This window comes from Eulemur rufifrons, chromosome 9 (genome assembly GCF_041146395.1).
Source record: "Eulemur rufifrons isolate Redbay chromosome 9, OSU_ERuf_1, whole genome shotgun sequence".
Taxonomy (NCBI): Eukaryota; Metazoa; Chordata; class Mammalia; order Primates; family Lemuridae; genus Eulemur; species Eulemur rufifrons.
This window is the reverse complement of record NC_090991.1, coordinates 1,173,559-1,197,007: the sequence shown is the minus strand read 5'-3', so window position 1 is coordinate 1,197,007 and position 23,449 is coordinate 1,173,559. Positions and strand designations below refer to the sequence as shown.

Here is a 23,449-nt window from a genome sequence, read left to right as displayed (position 1 = left end):
ATGAAAGACTGAAAGCTTTACCCCTGATCAGAAACAAGACAAGGATGTTCACTGCTTTTGCTATAGGTATTCAACATTGTAGTGGAAGTTCTAGCTAGAGCAAATACACAAAAAGAAATAAAAGGCATCAAAATTGGTAATAAAGAAGTAAAATTATTTTCTATATATGTAGATATACAGAAGATAATTTCTATATATAGAAATTCCCAAAGATCCACAAGAAAGCCACCAGAGCTAATAAATGAATTCAGCAAAGTTTCAGGGTACAAGGCCAACATAAAGAGACAGAAAGTAAATTAGAGGTTTCCAGGGGGTTGGAGGGTGAGAAAATGAAGAGTTATTGCTTAATGGGTAAAGAGTTTCTGTTAAAGTTGATGAAAAAGTTTTGGAAATAGATATACGCATTGTGAATACACTTAAATCCACTGAATTGTGCACTTAAAAATGGATAAAATGGTAACTTTTATGTTTTATGTACTTTACCACAATTAAAAAAAAAGGAAACTGATGCCAGCAAGATGGCAGAGAGGAGCTTTCTACCATCATCCCCACAGAAGCATCAATTTTGACAACTATCCACTGAAGAGAGTGCCTTTGTGGGAGAGTTCAGCAGAGAATTTCCAGCACACCATTGAGGCAAAAAAAATCCAAGAAAAGATCCACTAAAGAGAATACGAAAAACAGTTTCACTATACCTATATCACCCCTCCCCCCAAGGTAGCACAGCTTAGTGCCAAGAGAGACCCTCAGCTGGTGATTTCTCCCACAGAACAAAGTGACAGCATAGTGAGCACCTGGCTCCCACAACCGTGTGTCACACTGGCTACGAGGCACGATTCTTTTTTATCCCATTCAGAAAACTGAGGTGATCAGCATGGCTAAATAGTTGGGAGAGGCTGAGGGAAGGGAAGTGAGGCTGCGGAACCTGCTAATCACTCCATGGACTTCATCAGGAAGGCCATCCATTGGCTGCTTGGGATGCTTTGCCTGTGGACCCAAATGGCCCATGAACACTCCAAACATTCTCACACCCCACCCGGCACCCCCAGGTCAGCTCTCTAAGTATGTCCTCATAGACTACAAGTGCAAGCATCTCACACACAAAGCAGCTTGACTCTGTGGGATTTGGAGAAGACACACAAACTTGAGCATTTCAGGGCATTACCCTATGGAAAACAAATAGGAGACTCTCAGCACCAGGCCTGTGATTGCAGGCCTACAACTTTAAGAACTTCCCCCAGGAGGGAACAAGAAGTATGAAGTGGGCACATCCATAGAAAATGTCAGAGAGAGCCTCAGAATCCCTAGTGAGGCTGATGGGTGAAGGCATTTCCCTCCTGAAGCCAGTGAACAAAGACTGGGGGAAATGATTGCTTCATTGAATGAGAAGACAGCAACTCCAGACTCCAAGGAACATTACAAAAAGCAAGGAAACTTGACACCACCAAAGGAACAAAATAGTATTCTAGTAACCAACCCCAAAGAAATGGAGAAAGTGTCTGACAAAGAATTCAAACTAACTGTATGCATGTATGTATGTATGTATTTAAGACAGGGTCTCATTATGTTGCCCAGGCTGAGCTCGAACTCCAGGGCTTAAGTGATTCTCCCATCTCAGCCTCCCAAATAGGTGGAACCAAAGGCATGCGCCACTGCATCTGGCTTCAGAATAAATCCTTTAGGGAAGCTCAGTAAGCTACAAGAGAACACAAATAGACAACTTAATGAAATCAGAAAAATAACACATAAATAAAATTAGAAGTTCAAGCTGGGCACAGCGGCAGATGCCTTGAGTTCAAAGCCAGCCTGGGGGAATATGAGACCTTGTCTCTTAAAACAAAACAAACAAATAAAAAACAACAACAACAAAAGTAAGTCCAATAAACAGATATAAATCATAAAAAATAGACAAATTCTGAAGCTTAACTACACAGCACAATAAATCAAATTAAAAATTCAATAGAGAATATCAACAGCAGATGTGATCAAGCTGTAAACTTAGAGACAGGCCATTTGAAAATATTCAGTCAGAGGAGGAAAAAAAAGAATGAAGATTAAAGAAATAAGTCTACAGGAATATGGGACACCATCAAGAGAACTAACATTCACATTATGGGAATTAAAGAAGACGACAGAGAGAATGGGGGAAAAGACTTATATAAAGAAATAATGGCTGAAAACTTCTCAAATCTGGGGAGTTTTAACAAGCAGGTTCATTAAGCTTAGAGGTTTCCAATCAGGTTCAACTCAAAAAAGACTTCACCAAGACACATTATAATCGAACTGTCAAGAATCAAAGAAAAAGGCCGGGTGTGGTGGCTCACACTTGTAATACTACCACTGTGGGAGGCCGAGGTGGGAGAATCGTTTGAGCTCAGGAGTTCAAGACCAGTCTGAGCAAGAGTGAGACCCCGTCTCTACTAAAAAAAAAAAAAAAAAAAATAGAAAGAAATTAGCTGGACAACTAAAAACATACTGAAAAATTTAGCTGGCCATGGTGGCACATGCCTGTAGTGCCAGCTACTCGGGAGGCTGAGGCAGGAAGATCGCTTGAGCCCAGGAGTTTGAGGTTGCTGTGAGCTAGGCTGACGCCACGGCACTCTAGCCAGGGCGACACAGTGAGACTCTGTCTCAAAAAAAAAAAAAAAAAAAAAAAAGAATCAAAGAAAAAGGAGACTTTTGAAAGCAGCAAGATAAAAGAGGATCATCACATACAAAGAAATCCTGATAAGGCTTATCAGTGCATTTCTCAGCAGAAACCTTGCAGGCCAGAAAAGAGTGGGATTATATATTCAAAGTGCTAAATGAAAAAAAAAAACAAAAAGAAAAAACTGTCAAGCAAGAATACTTTACCCAGAAAAGCTGTCCTTCAAAAATGAGGAAAAGATAAAGACTTTTCCAGACAAATATAATCTGAGGAAGTTCATCACCACTAGACCTGTCTTACAAGAAATGCTAAAGGAAGTTCTTCAAGTTGCAACAAAAGGGTGGTAATCATTAGTAACATGAAAACATGTGAAAGCATAAAACTCACTGGAAAAGGTAAGTTATATGTGAATACTCTTAATATTGTAATGGTGGTGTGTAAATCACTTAAAACTTTAGTACAAAGGTTAAAAGACAAAAATATTTAAAATAACGACAGATACAATAATTTGTTAATGGATATTATGGTATAAAAGATATAAATTGTGACATAAAAGGCAAAATGGGAGGACAGTAAAAGTGTATAGTTTTTGCATGTGATAGAAGTTATCAGTTTAAAATAGGCTGTTTTAACTATAAGATGTTTTATGCAAGCCTCATAGAAACAACAAAAACCTATAGTAGGTAAACAAAAGATAGAAAGGAATCAAAACACAGCACTACAGAAAATCATCAAATCACAAAAGACAGCAAGAGAAGAAGAAAGAGACAAAGGACCTACAAAACAGTAAAAAAAAAAAAAAAAAAGGGTGGGCAGTGGGGGGGGCAATAGTAAGTCCTTACCTATCAACAATTACTTTAAAGGTAAACGTGTGTGTATATATATAGACCAAAGTATACATATAGATACATAGTGGCCATATATTGCCTACAGAAGACTCACCCTTAAGGACACATAGACTGAAAGTGAAAGGATGAAAAAATTATTCCATGCAGATGGAAACAAAGAGAGCAGGGGTAACTATCTTTATATCAGACAAAACAGACTTTAAGTAAAGACCTGTGAAAAGTGACAAAGAAGGTCATTATATGAAGATAAAGGGGTCAATTCATCAAGAGAATATAACAATTATAAATATATATGGATCCAGATACACACAGATATACAGATATACACAGAACATTCCACTCAACAGCAGCAGAATATACATTCTTCTCAAGCGCACAGAAAACATTCTCCAGGAAACATCATATGCTGGGCCATAAAACAAGTCTTAACAAATTTAAGAAGACTGAAATTATATTAAGTATCTTTTCTGACTACAGTGGTAACAAACTAAAAATCCGTAACAGGAGGAAAAGTAGAAAAATCACAAATTTGTAGAAATAATACTTTCCTGAACAACCAATGGGGGTCAAGAAAGAAATCAAAAGGGAAATCAAAAAATATCATGAGACAAATTAAAAAGGAAACACAACATACCAAAACATACAGGATACTATGAAAACAGTTCCAAGAAGGAAGTTTATAGCAATAAATGTCTACATGAAGAAAGATTCCAAATAAACAATGTAAACTTTACACCTCAAGGAACTAGAAAAAGAACAAACTAAGCCCAAAGTTAGCAGAAGGAAGGAAACAACAAAGATTAGAGCATAAACAAATGAAATGGAGACAGAAAAACAATAGAAAAGATCAATGAAACTAAGAGTTGGTTTTTTGAAATGAGAAACAAAATTGACAAACCTTTAGCAAGGCTAAGAAAAAAAGACTCAAATAACTAAAATCAGAAATAAAAGAAGAAACATTACAACTGATACCACAGAAATACAAAGCATTATCAGAGACTTCTCTGAACAATTATTTGCTGACAAGTTGTATAACTTAGAGAAATGGATAAATTCCTAGAAACATACAACCTACTAAGATTGAATCATGAAGAAACAGAAAATCTGAACAGACCAACAATGTGTAAGGAAATTGAATTAGTAATCAAAAATCTCCCACTGGCTGGGCACAGTGGCTCACGCCTGTAATCCTAGCATTTTGGGAGGTCAAGGCAGGAGGATCACTTGAGGTCAGGAGTTCCAGATCAGCCTGGGTGACATAGTGAGACCCTGTCTCTACAAAAAATAAAAATTAGCCAGGCATGATGGCACATGCCTATAGTCCCAGCTACTCAGGAGGTGGAGGCAGGAGGATGCTTGAATCAGGTGAGCTATGCAGCAAATTATGATCGTGCTACTACTATACTCCAGCCTGGGCAACAGAACAAGACCCTGACTCAAAAAAAAAAAAAAAAAAATCTCCCACCGAAGAAAAGCCTAGGACCTGAGGGCTTTTACTGGTACATTCTACAAACATTTAAAGAAGAGTTAATATAAATCCCTCTCAAATTCGTCCATACAATTGAAAAGGAGGGAACAGTTCCAAACTCTATTTAACACGTCTAGAATTGCCTCGATACCAAAGCCAGAGAAGCACCCTACTAAAAAACCAAAAATTACAGGCCAATATCCCTGATGAACATAGATACAAAACTCCTCAAAAAATACTAGCAAACTGAATTCAACAGCACATTAAAAGGATAATACTCTATGACCAAGCGGGATTTATCCTTGGATGCAAAGATGCTTCAACATACACAAATCAATAAATGTGACATGCCACATCAACAGAATGAAGGATAAAAATCATATGTTCATCTCAACAGATCCAGAAAAGATTTTAAAATTCAACATCCTTTCATGATAAAAGCTCTCAACAAATCAGGTATAGAAGGAATGTACCTCAACACAATAAAGGCCACATATGACAAGCCTACAGCTAACATCATACTCAATGGTGAAAAGGTGAAAGCTTTTCCTCTAAGATCAGGAACAAGAAAAGGATGCTTACTATCATCCCTTCTTTTTAACATAAACCATAAGTCCTAGACAGAGCAATTAGGCAAGAAAAAGAAATAAAAGGCATCCAAACCAGGAAGGAAGAAGTAAAATTTTCTGTTTGCAGATGACATGATCTCATATAGAGAAAACCCTAAAGACTCCACCAGAAAACTATTAGAACTAGTAAATAAATTCAGTAAAGTTTCAGGATACAAAATTAACATACAAAAATCATTTAAGTTTCTATATACAACAACAACAAACTATCCGAAAAAATTAAGAAAACAATTTTATAATAGGATCAAAAAGAATAAAATACTTAGGAACAAATGTAACCAAGGACAAGAAAGATCTTTACACCTGAAAACTATAAAGCATTAATGAAAGAAATTGAAGATGCAAATAAATACAAAGATATCCCTCGTTCATGATCAGAAGACTCAATATTGTCAAAATGTCTATACTACCCAAAGTGATTTACAGAGTCAATGCAATGCCTATCAAAATTCCAATGGCATTTTTCACAGAAATAGGAAAAAAATCCTAAAATTAGTATGGAACCAAAAAAGACCCTAAATGGCCAAAGCAATCTTGAAAAATAAGAACAAAGCTAGCGGCATCACACTTCCTGATTTCAAATTATATTACAAAGCTGTCATAATTGAAACAGTATGGTACTAGCATAAAAAGACATATAGACCAATGGAACAGAATAGAGAGCCCAGAAATAAACCCACACACATAATGAACAACCAATTTTCGACTAAGGCTCCAAGAATACACAATTGGGAAAGAATAGTCTATTCAATAAATGGTGTTGGGAAGACATCCGTGTGTTAAAAAAAAAAGAAGAAGAAGAAGAAAGAAAGAAAGAAAAGAAATTGGATCCTTATAGCATACACAAAAATCAACTCAAAATGAATTAAAGACTTAAACATGACCTGAAACCATAAAAAGCTCCCAGAAGAAAACACAAGGGACAAGCTCCATGACATTGGTCTTGGCAATGATTTTTGCCTATGACACCAAAAGCACAGGCAACAAAAGCAAAAATAACAAGTGGGATCACGTAACACTAAACTTTCTTCACAGCAAAGGAAACAATCAACAAAATGAAAAGGCAACCTATAGAATGGAAGAAAATATTTGTAAACCATATATCCAATAAGCGGCTAGTAGCCAAAATATATGAGGAACTCACACAACTCAATAGCAAAAAGAAAATAACCCAATTTAAAAATGGGCAAAAGACCTAAACAGACATTTCTCAAAAGAATACAAATGGCCAATAGGTATATTAAGGTACTGAATATCACTAATCATTAGGGAAATACAGATCAAAACCACAATGAGATCTCCATCGCCTTGCACCTGTTAGGATAACTGTTGCCAAAAAGACAAAAGATAACAAGTGTTGGCAAGGATATGGAGAAAAGGAAACCTTTGTACACTGTTGGTGGGAATATAAGTCGGTACAGCCAGTATGCAAAACAGTGTGGAGGTTTCGCAAAAAATTTAAAATAGAACTACGATACCGTGATCCAGAGATCCTACTTCTGGGTATAAGTCCAAGGGAAATAACCCACTACCTCAAAGAGACATCTGCATTTCCATGTTCACTGCAGCCTTATTCATAGTAGCCAAGATACAGAAACAACCTACGTGTATGTCAACAGATGAATAAAGAAAATGTGGTATGTGCCCATACGTACACACACAGAGACACGGAAATATTATTCAGTCACAAAAAGGAAGGAAATCCTGTCATTTATGACAACAAGGAAGAACCTGGAGGACATTAAGTCAAATAAGTGAGACAGAAACATAAACATGGCACAATCTCGCTTATGTGTGGTGGAATCTAAAATAAAGTCGAACTCATAGAAACGTTAAATAGAAGGGCAGTTAACCAGGAGTCAGGGGGTGGAGGAAATGGAGAGATGTTGATCAAAGGGTACAAACTTTCAGTTATGAGATGAATAAATTCTGGAGACCTAATGTACAACATGGTGAGTGTAATTAATTATAACATATTGTATACTTGAAATTTGCTAAGAGAGTAGATTTTAAATATTCTCACCACACACAAAAAAAGGGTCACTATGTGAGGTGATGGATATGTTAATTAGCTTAATAGTGCTAATCACTGCACAACACACACATATCAAAACATCACAGTGTATACCTTAAACATATACAAGTTTTAATTGTTAATTATACCTCAATAAAGCTGGAAAAAATTGAAAAAAAAACACAAATCTAGTTTATTAAACATAGCAACACATGTTAAAATATTTCAAGAAATTTAGCTAAATTGTAAGTGGTACTGATTATTAAAGAGCATTGAATCTGTTCACTTGAGTTGATAAAACATTAATCAAACTTCATTTTAATAAAACATTGATTTGCGAGGAACAACTAGGATTTTGTATTTAACATTTTAATTCATTAGCTATTAATTCTTAAAACCCAGTAGCTACAGTCTTCCACAAACAAAAGCTGCTTTCATGGACAGTTAGAAAAATCTCATATTGACTCCGTAATTTTTTTTTTTTTTTTTTTGGCCTGGAGCCACACCCAAGAAGCATTGAGCAAGTGGACTCCGACTTGTAATTTTTATATTTTAAATAACTTAAACATTTTTTTTCATCCTCTCACACCGGTGGGCAAGCTGCCTAAGACCACACTTCTTGTAATTTTTAGATCTCCCAAAAGACAAAAACAAAAAATGTCCTGGGAGAAAGAACACAGAAACCAGAATTACATCTTTCTGAATGATGAATCGCGTCACGTAAGAACTCAACGTGCTCATACCTCCCCAGGTGCTGACGTGGATTTTGGTCCACTGCATGTACAGGAAAAGCAGAGCGCACAGGAAGAACTGGGACGTGGTGTTGGCCCAGGCAGATCCTCTGAAGGAGAAAAGTTATCATTACTCGTGAGTATATTCCCTCCAAATAAAAATGAACAGGCCACCCTTGACGAGCTTTTGCTCTGGGGTAAGAATCACAGCTACTGATGAGCCTGGGACTCTGGGACTGTCTTCCTTTAATATTTTAAACACTGAATCCACTTACAATAGATTTTTTTTCTTTCTACCAACATTGAATTTTGTGGAAGAACCAAATTGTTATTTATTCATCAGTGGAAAAACAAAAAGACTCATAAAGATTTATCACCATTCCTTGTCTTGACAGCCTTAACTAATCCATCAAATAAATCCTCGAACACAGTTAAAAGCGGAACACTGACCACGTGCTGGCGCCCACGTCCTAGCCACCCGTGAGGAGCTGGCCCCGAGACACGCTCCAGTGAGGGCCGTCCAAATTGTCATGCTTCCTCTGTGGGACCCTCGTCTCCTCAAGCGTCATAAAGACGGAATTCAGCTCAATCTCTCAGAGTTCAGACTGGGCAGGGGGACCCCCGGGCGACTGCTCCGCCTTTGCCTGGGTGGCCCGTTTCAGCCTTCTCAGACCACAGCAATTCTCTCCACTTGGACACGCAGGTAATCAGCTCACATGTCGCTTCTCCCCAGACACCGTCCGTCTCTCTCCACCCACGAACCCCACCCGCCACCTCTCCCCTCCACCAGCCTAAGGGGGCCGCTCCTCCTGCAGGCCCCTGTGGCACTGGGCTCTTACCTGGCACACACAGCACCTGAACACCCACTCCGGTTGCCCGTTACCTGCCCGCATGCCTACACCTGCCTGCTTTGCTCCCTGCATTGCCACCCCCAGGACGGGCTAAGAGTGAACACAGTGAACACAGTGTTTGTTGAATAGATGGCTCGTGACTTACACCACGCCGAGGTCCAAAGCATACAGCAAGAGGGCATTCATGCCCACGTTGATGACATTTGCGGCGATCCCAGTAATAACCTGAGGCATGATGATGCCCTAAAATCCTCGAACAAATAGTTAAAATTAGCGTTTGCAAAAGCTCATTAGCTAGGGTGTCAAATGAACACTCACAGTTAAATAGGCAACAATTTTAAATGATGGCAAAGCTACAGGAGACTGGAACAGCCCGGAGCTGAAACAACCATGTATACATGTGTCTCCTCATCTGCGCAGCTTCCAGCCACAGCAAGCAGAAGTTTGGGAATGCCCCTGAATGCCCGGGGCCGCCACGGCTCCCACAGCAGCCGCAGGGAGAAGAGCGAGGGAATCACCTCCCGGAGGGCGAACAGGCCCTGGCAGGAGGTACAAAGGGAAGACCACCTGGGAGACACGGGCCGAGGTGCTCAAGTTCTCTGCAGGGCTGCAGGGGGTGGAGTTCTCATGGGCGAGACACCCAGCCGTGCCTGCTCTGCAGCAAGGGTGCGGAACATGCTCACCCCTTTGTTTTAGGTGCCATTACTTATTTCCTTTGTTTATGCTGTCCACCTATGCTAGTACTCAGAGAAACATTTTTTTGAGTCTATTTCTGTTTTTCCTCCTGCACTGAAACAGAGAGTTGACTAGCAAAACAGAATGGGGCCCACTCCAGCTCCAGTGGACAATGCTTCTGTTTTTGAGGCAGGCGGCTGCTTGCCTTGCATGAACTCAGAGGAGACGCATGCAGGTGGAGTTCAGCCCTCTCCACCGTCCACCACCCGTGGCCCTCGGCCTTCTCCTTTGCTGCCCGCTCTGCCTCTGGTGGACTGAGTGCTTGCTGGACCCTGTGCACGTCCAGGAACGTGACTGCAGTAACTCTGGGCCTCCTCTAAACACGCACGTGGGAGCCAGGCCAGATGCAAAGGTGGCACCAGCCCTAGAAGAGGTAAGGGGCGGGTTGGGGGCTGCAGACAGAAACGGGGGTGACCAAGAGGAACAGGACACTGACACAGGCATCTCTCCCAGACAAGACGAAATCCACCCACAAGGCCCCACATCTCCCAGGCAAAGAACTCTGAGGTAGAATTACAGGGAAAAAAAAACCTGTGAATTACTTTTACAGAACATTCCCTAAGCATATTTACTATACATTTCTAAGATTATGGAGTAAAAATATAAAAAGAATCTATACCTGACTTTGCAAATATCTTGTCTGTAGCTGGAACAAAAATGCTGCCTATACAATTAAATGGAAAAACAAACACCTCTCGTTAATACAAAAATATAATTCCAACAGTTTACTTCAGTTCTGGTTTTTAATAAGACATTGTCTTTTGATGTGTGACCTCAAATTCAGAGAACCAGACCCACACAAACATTCCAGGACACCATCTGGAATTTTCCAGAGTAGATAAAAGATTTACTCCCTGAAGAAATGACACAGGCAAATTCTAACTGGCTGGAGCAGAAGCCACTGCCTTGACATTCTGGACAGCTCTCCGGGTGCCTGCTGGCAGCACCTCCCCAAATCCCAGCCGATTCTGGGAAACACTCTGATTAATCTGCACTCAGAAGTGACCACAGAGTCAGGACTCAGGAAGGACACTTCCTCCCCTCATCAATGTTTGTATTTAATTGAATCTGTTGGATATCAGAGTGGCACAAGTCCTGAGATCGGTATGGTGGGGACGAAAGTCCAAAAAATGCATGTTGGGCCCTACAAGAACAGCACTATGACAAATAAACAAACAAAAGGCAGGATCGGGGGCAGCACAGGGCACAACTGAGGAGGTGCTTCACAGAATGGCCACGGCAGCCGTGAAACTTACAGGGAGGGCAGGAATAAAAACCATCACGTAAACTTGGGCTATCCTGAAATAAACAGAAGAGTCTTCAGTTAGTATTAAAACAATCGCTGTCATACTGTCTTCAGACTGAAGCCATCAAGTATTTTCTAAAAATTAAAATTAAAAATAATTTATATGGGAGAAGTTTAAGAACAATTTTAAGTGTTTTTCTGCAAGCTACATCAACATGACATTAAGCCTGCTAAACATCTACTTTCTAAGGGAAAGCCTGACCGCTTTACGTTTTTCGGCTCATTCTTAGCATAAAAGGTGGAATGAACACGGAAAAATGAACTAAAATGGGCAAAACTCAGAAACCTTTTGAAAGCATCAGGGCTACGTCATTAATGGGCAAGACTGTGTTCTAGAAAGGACCGTGCACCACGCACCAGAAGGACAATACCGGAGAGCACAATGGAATTGTAGGGTAAAAGAAAAAACCAACTGTAAAAACTAAGTGAAGGCTCTTACGCTGCTATTCTACCGTCAGGGGAATAATAAGCGTGCATTTGCAAGACACCGAAATGGAGGGACCAAGTGACAGGGTGCAGGACCCCCACCCCCACCCCGGCCCTGTGTCTGGGCACGCTGGGTCCAGCACCCTCTGCAGCCCGAGGACGCCGTGGCCCACAGTCACAGCTTCCATCTTGGAAAGGGCTCAGACCAGGAAGTCGCTGAAACTCCCCACACGGACACGGCGGCCTGACCTGGAGACTTCCGGGTCCTGTTTCAAGAGCAGGAGGATGCGCTCCGTGTTGAGGAAGACGGCCCAGCAGGGAAAGCAGCACAGCGCCAGGATGAGGATTCCTCTTTGCAGGATGATCCCCACGCGCTTTAGGTTCTTGCCTCCGAAGGACTTGAGGAGACAAACAGGACACTAGCAGTGTGCCCAGAGGCAGCCCCCCTGCGGCCCAGGCAGCCGTCTCCCCCTTCCACTGCCCGGCGTCTGCCGCCCCGCCACGGCCGGCGCACAGGGGGAGCTCCGAGCGGGGAGGCTCGGAGCCAGGGCAGCCAGCGGGCCAGCTGGCGCCTGCGGCATTTGACACATGTCCCGGGACACGCCCTGCTCCCAGGAACTGGCACCATGACCACGGAGAGTACTGGCAGCAGAGACTGAAGCTCAAAAGAGTTTTCGCTATGGCTGGGGGGACAGAAGCTACAGCAGAGGGTGTGCCGGCGTGGACCGTGGGGGCATGGGGGGCCTTTGAGGACTGGGATACCTCGGGGGGTGCAGAGGAGAGGAAAATCCCACACTGCGGACCGAGAAGGGCAGCCAGGGAGGGTCTGCCGTCGCTGGAGGCCACGGGAGTGCTTTGCAAAGTGGGGACGGCCAGGCGCTCACCTGAGAATCTCATCATGACAGGCCTGGAAGGCACCGGGCCCAGTGGGGTGGGCGGGAGTGGACATCGATGGGGGCTGAGTGGAGAGTGGGGGTCAGGCCCAGAGCGCAGAGGACACTTGCAGAAGCTGGGCTCGAAGTGGGGAGGGGCCGGGGGAGGAGAGGCGGATCAGGGAGGACAGCTTTAGGGTGGAGGAGGGCAGCCAGGGAGGAGCAAGGAGAGCACGCCCTTGAGCAGATGAGACCCGAGGGCAGAACAGTAAAGCTAAGTCTGCTCGTAGTTGCAGTCCTTGGCAGCACTGTACAGACGCACACGCCGGAGTCCCAGCTACTCGGGGGCCGAGGCGGGAGGATCGCTTGAGCCCAGGAGTTCCAGTCCAGCCTGGGCAACATAGCGAGACCCCACCTCTAAAATAAAAAATAACAATAAATTAAAAAAAAAAAGATCCTCCTCAACTTACACTTGGGGCTACCTCCTGATTGTACGCTGGAAATATCATGAATCAAAAATGCATTTAATACACCTAAACTACCAAACCCCTTAAACGTATGAGGAACACTTGCGTTAGCCCACAGTTGGGCAAAATCATCTAACATGATGCCTATTTTATGATAAAGTATTGAATATCTCATGTAATTTACTGAATACTGAACTGAAAGTGAAAGACATGGCTGTACGGAGGTTTGAAGTCTGGCTTCTACTGAATACATATTGCCTTGGCACCTTGGTAAAGTCGAAAAATCTATGTTGGGGACCACCTGTACTTGACAAATAAAAGGCAACAAGACCCACAGAGTGGAGAGTTCCCTAGACAGTGTCTATCATGAAAGGTAATTGCCAGAAAAAGGTTCGTGGGGGAGGGTGGTCCTCACCTGAGACATGAGTGTGTCACAAGCTGAGGCTAAGCCAGTTCCAACTGCAATCCCAGTAACGTTCACCACCTGTGGAGAAACAACAGACCTGGTGCGGCAGACGCTCAGGGAACGACAAGTGTCACTGCCAGATGGCTCCATTTACACGAAGGAACTGAGACAAGCTTGTCCCCAAAGAGCACGCCACAACTGTATGCTTAAGGCTGTATGTTTCAGATCAAACGGGTGTCCACATCTGTCCTCATCGATTACTGAACAAAATGTACCTTCTAACTAAATAACTATAACCACCTTGTGTCAACTGGAGAAACTTAAAAACTAGTTTTTCTTTAACAGCATAGCATGTTACAACTTCTATATTTGAAAGTCAAGTTGTGCTGGGTGCAGGGACTCACGCCTGTAAACCTAGCATTTTGGGAGGCTGAGGCAGGAGGACCACTTGAGGCCAGGAGTTTGAGACCAGCAAGATAGCAATACCCCGTCGCCACAAAAAAAAAAAAAAAAATTTTTTTTAAGTTAGCGAGGCATGGTGGCGCATGCTTGTAGTCTTGGCTACTGGGGAGGCTGAGGCAGGAGGATCACTTGAACCCGGGAGCTTGAGGTTGCAGTGAGCTATGATCACACCACTGCACTCTAGCCTAGGCAACAGAGCAAGACTCTGTCTCAAAAATTTTTTTTTAAAGTTGTGATTACTATCTAAAGGTGCTGCCCCTGACCTGCCAGTAGGACGCGCATTTTACAAGAATAACAGAAAACATTCACTGAGCATGCACTGTGCGCTGGGCACCGTCCCAAACCCTGCACGTGCGTGGTGTGGCCACTGTTCCCACTGTTTGGTAACCTGAGTCAGAGAGATTACATCACTGGACCCGACGCTGGGAAGTCTGGCTCCAGATCCCAGGCTTTGGTCCTCCGGTGAGGAAAGGGAGTAATTTTGTGTCACCCTCTTGACCAGACTTCACCTAGTGCCCCGACAACCAAGGGCACACAGATGACCAAGGGCGAGGGTTTCCGAAGACCCTCATTTTCACCCTGGGTCTCACAGTTAGCAGCGATGGGAACCCCAGGAGAGGCAGCTTCTTCACTGACAAGACTCTGGCCTGGTAAAACACGCAGCCCAGCCTCCAGGAGGGAACAGGTCACACACCCGATACCCAGCAGTTACCCCGCAAGGCAAAGGCCTCCATCTAAATGCAAACCGGAGGGTAGTGGGGCGACGAGGGCCGGGCTGTGATGCGCCCACACCACAGCGCTGAATTCCGCGACAGGGCAGTGGCGAGACCAAAGCTCCCAAAACATTTTAGCCTTCCAGGAAGAGAAAGGTGAAGTGCGTCAACCTCTGGAAAGTTCTCTTTTATAAAAAAGTCATACAGGAGGGTAGGGGGATGGGAGGGCTAGCAAGAGATGTGTCAGGGGATACAAAACCACAGCTAGACAGGAGGAATCAGTTCCAGTGTCCTACACCACTGTAGGACGAACACAGCTAACAATAACATATAGTTTCAAATAGCCAGAAGGAGGATGATGAATGTCCCCCGCACAAAGAAATGATAAATGTTGGAGACAATGGATATGCTAAGTACCCTGATCGAATCACAATGTTCAAAGAATCATTGTGTTATTACATGTCTATTTGAAGAAATTAAATAAATAAATAAATAACCAGTTTAGGGGAAAACCCCAAAAGTCATACACAGGTCTTTTATTTTTTTGTAAACAGAATGACTTTGGTTGGTTTAGGATGTCATTCTTCCTCTACAGCTCACAGGTTATCCCCGGCTCAACTCAGCTAGCCAGAGAGCCCGTGACCTTGGACTCCACTGCTTTGGTTGTCACACACTTGTACCAAACTGAGCTCTGACATTAGATCTCTTGCTCACAATGGATGACATTATGATAAAAGATGGTACAAAAATTGCTACTGTCTCTCTCTCGTGGCAAGTTGTCCAGAACACTGTGTTCTACATCCTGGTGTTCACTTTACGAGCATGGACAGGAGAAATCTCTCTATCCCTCAGAATCAAGAAGGGTTGCCCTTCCCCTGAATAAATGGCCTGATAAAATCTGAAGCATGCGGAGAGTTACACAAGCAGGAGCTCAGAGTAACCCTGCGCCTATCTGATGCTGACCTCACCCCTGGCCCCCTCTTCCCACCCACGTTTCTTTCTTATTTTTTTTTTTTGTTGTTTTTTGTTTTGTTTTTTTTTTTTAGACAGAGTCTCACTGTGTTGCCCAGGCTAGAGTGCCGTGGTGTCAGCCTAGCTCACAGCAACCTCACACTCCTGGGCTCAAGCGATCCTCCTGCCTCAGCCTCCCAAGTAGCTGGGACTACAGGCATGCACCACCATGCCCGGCTAATTTTTTTCTGTATATATTTTTAGATGTCCATATAATTTCTTTCTATTTTTAGTAGAGACGGGGTTTTGCTCTTGCTCAGGCTGGTCTCGAACTCCTGAGCTCAAACGATCTGCCTGCGTCGGCCTCCCAGAGTGCTGGGATTACAGGCGTGAACCACCGCGCCCGGCCACCCCACCCCTGTTTCTTTGACCCAATTCTATTTCAGCTATCTATTTATTCTCCTGTAGTGAATGTATTTTTGTAAACTAGTTCAAACGCTTTATGGATCACGGTAGAATATACATAAATGTTCTTTCATTTGAAAAACAGACACTTTGTAAATCTTTCCATACCCTCTTTAATTTTTCATAAGGTAAAAATTTTAAATGTATCTGGGTTTCACAAATAAGGGTATCTTAAAGTGGAGTCTATTGTCTTCCTAGCAGTTAGTTGCAACTTAGCTGGTTAGAAGTGAAGCACCACCAACTGTTTGCCAAAGGCGGAGGAGCACAGAGCCCCTCATCTCCAACCTTGCCTACAGAAATTGCTGCGATCACAGCACTCCAGCCTTCCCACATATTGTCTTCAGGCCTTTCTATAACATTTTGGATTTGTTTTTACTCTACTATTATATTTACATCAAAAACTAGGAAATCTTTTTACCCTCTCATCATTGGGTGATTTGGGAAGGGAACAGAAAGAGGAAAGGAAATCACCACAAACCACATATAAAATCTTAGTTTTTCACCCAAAATACATTTTTAAATAATTTTAGTAAAGTAAATGAAAGGAGTCATGGGACTCTACGAAAATACATAATCATAATGTGTCAAGCCCTCAGTTTCCCCAGTAGAAAGGGCACAGGAGCAGGGATGGAGGACAGGAAAAAAGAGAAAATCAGGAGACAGCAGGTGAGAGCTGGCTCGGGCGGCAGCATATCTGAGCTAGATGTTTCTCTGAAATATTTAGTTGGGCCAGATCTGTGCAAGGAACCAAGCCTGGCAAAAGTGAGTGTGAGCCTGCAGACGGGTGAGACAGAACGCAGAGACAGAACGTGGGCACATCGCGGCACGGACTCGGGGACTCTGGCCGCTGAACCAAGCGAGAAGGGCAGGACCACGCCAGGGCCCAAGGAGGGGAGGCAGGGAGTGGTTTTAAGGAACGTGGAAAATAAAGCTAGCAGGGCTTGCTGACTGGTGGAGATCTGGGGTATTAAAAAACAGGGAAGTGTCCAGGGGACACCCAGGGAGTAGCTTCAAACACCTGGAGTCTGAGTGGCCCCCGGCACGTTCTAGCTGACACACCCGCAAGCTGGCAGGCCCACAACCTAGAAGCCCAGGTCAAGGATGGGGACTGAAATTTGGGAGATGCCAACAAATGAGGGGCATTTACGACAGGAGGAGGAGGGGTGCAACTATCACAGAGGTGGCAGGACAGCCGAGCAGGGCTGGGGGTCTGGGGACGGGAAGCCAGAGTGGCAGAGTCCCCAGGGGGGAGGGGCCCACAGAGTTAACCAGGCCAGGGCAAGTCCTCTGGACACGGCACAGAGGCAGCAGGGGCCACTGACGACTCTTCCCAGAGGGGGCCCAGTGGAGTGGTGGGAGAACAGAGGCAGCACTGCAAAGGCGAGGAAAGGAAATGCAGAGTGACGGGGGCTAGAGCAGCGGTCCCCAACCTTTTCAGCACCAGGCTTCATGGAAGACAGTATTTCCACAGACAGGGCTGGGGGGCGGAGTTCAGCCGGTGATGTGTGGCAGGGCTCCTAACAGGCCACAGACCAGTCCGGGTCACAGCCGGGGCTTGGGGACCGCAGGACTATAGGGCATGGGTGAAAAGTAGCCAGAGCAGGACTGGCAAAGAGGAGACTGGTAGATAGAGATGCTTTTATCAAAAAGGAGAGACTTGTTTACAATAAGTGGAAATACTTGGAGAGGAAGGGCCTGGAGGAGACAGGGACGTCCCAGAGAGCAGGAGGAAGGCCGGCCTGGAGGAGACAGGGACGTCCCAGAGAGCAGGAGGAAGGCCGATCTGGAAGAGGAGCAGGCCGAGGTCTGGGGTGGCGGGAGGAAGGGCAGGCGGGAGGAGGTCAGGGCTGGCTGACTGGCTCGGGGTTCAGGGAGAGGGCCCAGGCAGGGCTGCCAGGGTGAGAAAAGATGGAGCAGTCATGGCCTGGGATAACTCCGTGAGGTCAAGGGCAGGAAGGATGGACATGGGGACCTGACAGGGCTCCAGGGACAAAGGGTTGAGGAGGGACCCAGAAAGTAAAGCTTCAAACGTCTATGGTGAGCCTACACTGAAGGACAAAAACGTGCAGGGTGTGGGGCCTGAAGTGGATTCAGGGGGTCCCGGAAGTCAGTGAGACGCAGGGGGGCCAGCCCCCACCCCCAAGGCTGACGCAGAGGGAGGGAGAGGAGAAGAGTGAGGTGCGGGGTCTTCCATCAGCAGGGAAGAGCGCAGGACCATCTGCCGGATGGGCCGTAGGGTGGAGAAGCAGTGACTGGAAAAGGCAGACCGCAATCCCGGGCCCTGCAAAGAAGTGGCAGGAAATGTCCCCGCCAGTCTCACCCCTGTTAATGCACATTCACGGCCCCCAGGTGACTGGGAGTCAGTGTGCACCACGCGGGGGCCAAGCTCATCTTTCCCGAGGGACACGGCAGCGCGCGTACGTAAAAGTCCCCTCTTCCCTTCCGACTCTTGCTAGAGGCCCAATCTAAGCTTTCCAAGGAAGCAGAGATGCCCCTTAACGCAAATTAGTTCACCAGATAACAGGCCTGTAAATGTCTGATTCCACAGAGCAAGGTCTTGTCTACCATAAAGCCGAGTGAGCAGCTTCTGTGGCCCTCCACGACCTTAGGGCGTGTACCCACCTCACAGAGGCACAGCAGGGACATTTATGAGACTGGGAAAAGCCATCTGCCATCACCAGCAAGACAAGTATTTTTCACCTTCTTTGAAAACCGAATGAAATGCAAGAAGCAGCGACTATCCACTATATCAGTAACAGAAGCCCAGGGAGAAACGACTTCGAAGGAGGTGTAACTTCAGTTCCCGGCAGAAGGGAGAGGCAAAGGGTACGAGATGCGTGAACTGTGCGAACAGATTAATGGCCAACATAAATTACCTAAACGTTTGTTGGTTTAATGTCATAACAGAAGAAAGCGCCGTTCTTTTAGTTTTACAGACACGCGCACAATGTGTCCACAAGCTCCTCGTAAACCTGCTGCCGGTGTCATCAGAGTTGGGCTCACAGCGGGATGGGTTCAGAGCACCGAAAACACTTTTCCACGTCCTGACACGACCTCCTTCCAGATCTGAAGATCGGGTCATGGTGACCCGTAGGTCAGGCCCCGACCCTGCAGAGGAAGACGCGCGAGACGGGACGCAACTGCAGGTCCCAGGCTGGGCCGTGCCGCCAGCTCGGACACAAAGATAAGCACCTACCGTGACAGCGAGCGTCACGGCGTCCAGCTCCACTTTGCCCAGGTGTCCGCAGAATATGGAACTGACGAGGCTGATGAGAAAGATCATCAGCTGTGCCAGGAACTGCGGAGGGAACAGAAAGGAGAGCGGGTCGGCGCCAACCTGCCCGCGCCCCGGCTCGGACCGCGGCGGGAACGCCGGGCGCCGCACTCACCACGGGGCCCGCGAGCGCCGCCAGCGCGGCCGCCTCCCGCCGAAAGTCGGGGGGCAGCGCGCCCCGCAGGGCCCGGAGCCATTCCGGGGCGCGGGGCCGCTCGAGGGGCTGCTCCTTGGCGGCAGCGCGGGGGCCGTCCGGGGCGGCGGGGGGCTCCATGTGGCTCGCGGAGGGGCCGGGCGGGCGCGCGGCCGGGGCGCAGGAGATGGTGGCGCAGGCGGTGGCGGTGGCGGTGGCGCAGGCGGTGGCGGTGGCGGTGGCGCAGGCGGTGGCGGTGGCGCAGGCGGCCCCACCCGCCGACGGCCCCAGGCCCGGGGGCGCCGTCCAACCGTCGCGGTCCGCGGAAGCGGGGGCGGCGCCCGGCAGGGCCCTGGGGGCTGCGGTGGAGGGCGGGGGCCGGGGCAGGGGTCCCGGCGGGGCCGGGGAACAGCCCCGTGCGCGGCGCTCCGGGAGGACACGGGGTTTCCTAAGGAGACTCTGCAGGTCGGAAAAGCGAAGTGCCGGGGGCGTGGGCGCCAGGGTGCAGCTGGCAGTTCAGCCTCCGCACCCGCGGAGCACTTGGCTGGCACTTTGGCCACGGTTCTTGCTCCTGCCCTGGGTTTGGGCGTGTTCAGGCATTTCCTCCGGGGTGGGAGGCTTTCCTGGCTCGCGACGGCCAGTCTCTGGGCTCCTGGCCTGCAGCTATTTGGGTCGGTGGTTGAAGAAACCTGGTTATCTCTGGTGGCTAGGGGAAAGGTAGGGAGTGTGAGAAGCTTCTAGAAGGCTAGGGGCATGGGGAGAGGATCTGAGGCTTCCGAACAAAGCTGGGGCGGCGTTGCTGGGGCCGGCTCCTGCCCCCAAGCTCTACCTGGAGGGCCAGGAGCAGCCGTCTCCGGCCTTTATCTGCTTCCCTGGAGAATGACCAAAGCGCTGAGGGTGGAAATGCCTTAGGTGGCCTCTACAAAATCAGGGATTGGTATTTTTTTTGCTCACAGCAGTTAGCTTTTCTGCTTTTGTTCTTTCAGGGCAAAGGCTGTGCCTAGGGCATTGCATCCATCCTAGCACCGTTGGGGTTAAAATAAATTTATGTGGAGCCCAGTATCTAAATTTAACGTTCTGTTTGTGTAGAAAATGGCAATTCAGGGCACACACGCAGGTCTTTGCGGTATGCCTGAAGAACAAAGTGAAGGCTGGAGACTTTATAAAAAAGAGAAGTGTTAGTGTTGGCTCTTTGAGAAAGTCGATGGCACTAGTAAAGTTCTTGGGAGCCAGCACGCCCCAGTGGGTGAGGATCCTGGAGTTGCCCAGTTATTTCAGCATAGATGAAACAAACTGGTCTCGGGTTACAACAGGCAGTTTCAGCAGCCAGACTTGCAGAGAATTTCCCCTCTCACCTTCCGAACAATGTTCTGTGTCCCTAAGGCCCCTCCCCGGCTTCTTGACTCGTCTTAGTTGGGTGAACAAGGATGACCCGGTTGGTGTGATCAACTTTCACAGCGTTGAGCACACTTAGCATGTACGGAGGCTCGCTGAACTAACAGTGTGTACCTAGCTCCGGAAGGCTTACTGAAATAGGATCCCTACTTGATTTATTAAAACTTTGTCCTCTGACACACGTACACACACCCATCAGGGGCTTGTTTGGATTTTCACAGCTCCAAAGACTTCCCAACTTTTCCAGAGCCCACGGCACCTGAGAGTTGGACCCCAAATGAAGATTGACAAATGCTGTTTGCCCAGTGAACAATACTAAGGCACAAGGAAAGCTATATTGTAAAATATATTTTAATTCAGACAGTAAGAATTCTTAAGCACTTAGTTTAGGGGTCTGTGTCTAAAAACAAACAGTGAGCAAAGCAATACCAAAGCCACAGGTCAATGTGGTCAGTAATGCAGTGGTCCTTGGTTGACACAGTGGTGGATGAGTTACTGCCCAAATGCCATCCTTTGGACACTGTCTTTGACCAGAATATAGTTTTACCTTAGTTCCTTTTCTTCTTCATTAGAAAAATATATCTTTGAATTCCCAATTCTTGAAGTCCATGGGCATAGCTGAATTACATCGGCTGAAAATGAATTGTCACAGCTGAGCCTATTTGTAAGCTCAAAAGTGTCACTTGACCTGACTTTCTCTCCCTCTTGCCACATCACTGAATTCTGACATATAATCTCACGAAAATCCCCACCAGCAAGACTAAAATAACCCCCAGGAGCAGGAGCCCTCGCCGCAGCATCAGCTGTTTCCAGGACAACTTAGTGCTGTCCTTTGGATGGACCGGCAGCGGTTCCTCTCGGTGCGCCTGCTGATCCAACTGAGTCTGGCCTTTTTTCCCAACATCTTCCATTAACATTCCGTCATGGTCTTCAGGGCCCCCTGGGAGGAAGAAGGAATTTAGTAAGCAGCTTAAAGGAATTTTTTTTTCCATCTGTATGAAGGGTAATAGTTGGGAGAACGTTAATTCAGGAAGCAGTTTGCTACAGTGGATGAATAAATCCTATCTCAGGGTCCCTCTCCGTTCACTCCCTCGCACACACCGGCGATCCCACTGTTGTTGGCTTGGGTGCTCCGGGGAGCTCGCCCAAGAGCTAGAGAAATAGGGTAGCTCTCTCAGTTAAGATTCATAGGGGAAATTTTCAAGGGGCCAACACCCCTCTGATAAGCATTTCAGAAAGAGGATAAAGTAAATGGATGGGGGATAACCTCAGAAATCATTCACAGTTGTTCTCAGAACCAAAGAACGATGTGACTCCACATGGAAGGGCAAGGCGGGTACCGACTCACACCGAGGCTGAGTCTCGTGACACTTCAGGACATTAAGAATAATAACAAGAAAATACCCTAAAAGCTTCTCGAGAGAAAAAAAAAGGCAGATTACCTAACGGCACGGGAGTAAGATTGGCATCCAGCTTCTTAGTAAGCACAAGTGGATGTTAGGAATGTTACCATGTCCTGAGAGTTCTGAGAGAAAGTCGCTGTGAACAGAATGATACCAGCTCACGCCAAACAAAGGCTCACCGGGGGCCAGCGAGGCTGTTCTCAGCACTATTCCACCCTCACGACAATAGTACGAGGTAAGTGACAGTATTATCCCAATTCCACAAATCAGGGAAACTGTCACTGATGTTAGCAAACTTGGGCCAACCCTTCCTCTGAAGATAATTATAAAATCTGAATAAAACACATTAAAAATACCATCTTGGCCCGGGTGTGGTGGCTCACACCTGTAATCCCAGCACTCTGGGAGGCCGAGGCAGGAGGATAGCTCAAGGTCAGGAGTTCGAGACCAGCCTGAGCAAGAGCGAGACCCCCATCTTGACTAAAAATAGAAATTAGCTGGACAACTAAAAATATATATAGAAAAAATTAGCCGGGTATGGTAGTGCATGCCTGTAGTCCCAGCTATTTGGGAGGCTGAGGCAGCAGGATCACTTGAGCCCAGGAGTTTGAGGTTGCTGTGAGCTAGGCTGATGCCACCGCACTCTAGCCCAGGCAACAGAGCGAGACTCTGTCTCAAAAAAAAAAAGAAAGAAAGAAAACAAAAACATAACTACATTTGCATGATGGTCATCAGATGTAATGGTCCAAACAATAACCTGTTTAAAGTCCACAGGTGTCTGCCTGATGAACAGCAGGGACCTCATGAAAACAAATGTCAGTTTCCAAGATGTGGTCAAAGCATGAAATCGCCAAGTGTTAGAAATGCCTACAGAATGCGTGCAGAAGTTCCACAAATTAGCAGAGGAATTGGGACCCTGTAGTCATCCACAGCAGTTGTTAGCAGTGTGGGATTAAAGCAAACAAATTTGAAGTACATTTACCAGGAATTGGGTGTTACTTGACTTTATCATTTGTCTCCGAAACACTATTGCCCTATTTAAGTGGGAGCTCACAGCAGCAAATCCAGCTGTGTCCCACAGACAGCCCCTGCAGTCCCACCTGGACAGGCCTGGCCGCGAGCAAGGAGTTCCATCGTACCTGGGTGCAGGGCATCCGGAGAGAGAGCAGAGCTCCCGTTCTGAGCCACATTGACTTTCAAATTGGCATGTATCTGCGCCTGGAAAACGAAAACAAAATAAGTCCATGATGCTT

At 46.1% G+C, this 23,449-nt stretch overlaps 2 protein-coding genes across 3 annotated transcripts in view; both read right to left on the bottom strand.

The window, feature by feature from the left end:
* Nucleotides 1-20,875, bottom strand: part of LOC138392022 (multidrug and toxin extrusion protein 2-like) — a 64,636-nt gene extending 43,761 nt beyond the window's left edge. Inside the window, exons 1-9 of the mRNA XM_069482263.1 lie at nucleotides 20,831-20,875; nucleotides 19,381-19,857; nucleotides 19,188-19,289; nucleotides 13,410-13,478; nucleotides 11,905-12,053; nucleotides 11,180-11,222; nucleotides 10,543-10,587; nucleotides 9,334-9,431; nucleotides 8,350-8,447 (exon numbers count right to left, since the gene is read on the bottom strand). Coding sequence (XP_069338364.1) covers nucleotides 8,350-8,447; nucleotides 9,334-9,431; nucleotides 10,543-10,587; nucleotides 11,180-11,222; nucleotides 11,905-12,053; nucleotides 13,410-13,478; nucleotides 19,188-19,289; nucleotides 19,381-19,857; nucleotides 20,831-20,875 — 1,126 coding nt within the window. The remainder of the gene's footprint in view (nucleotides 1-8,349; nucleotides 8,448-9,333; nucleotides 9,432-10,542; nucleotides 10,588-11,179; nucleotides 11,223-11,904; nucleotides 12,054-13,409; nucleotides 13,479-19,187; nucleotides 19,290-19,380; nucleotides 19,858-20,830) is intronic.
* A 251-nt stretch (nucleotides 20,876-21,126) lies between these two features.
* The window catches only part of LOC138391852 (multidrug and toxin extrusion protein 1-like), a 29,672-nt gene continuing 27,349 nt past the window's right edge, over nucleotides 21,127-23,449 (bottom strand). For both annotated transcript variants that reach the window (XM_069481861.1, XM_069481862.1), the window contains 2 exons: nucleotides 23,336-23,414; nucleotides 21,127-21,733 (listed from right to left, as the gene is read on the bottom strand). In XM_069481861.1, coding sequence (XP_069337962.1) covers nucleotides 21,507-21,733; nucleotides 23,336-23,414 — 306 coding nt within the window. In that variant the 3' untranslated portion in view covers nucleotides 21,127-21,506. The remainder of the gene's footprint in view (nucleotides 21,734-23,335; nucleotides 23,415-23,449) is intronic.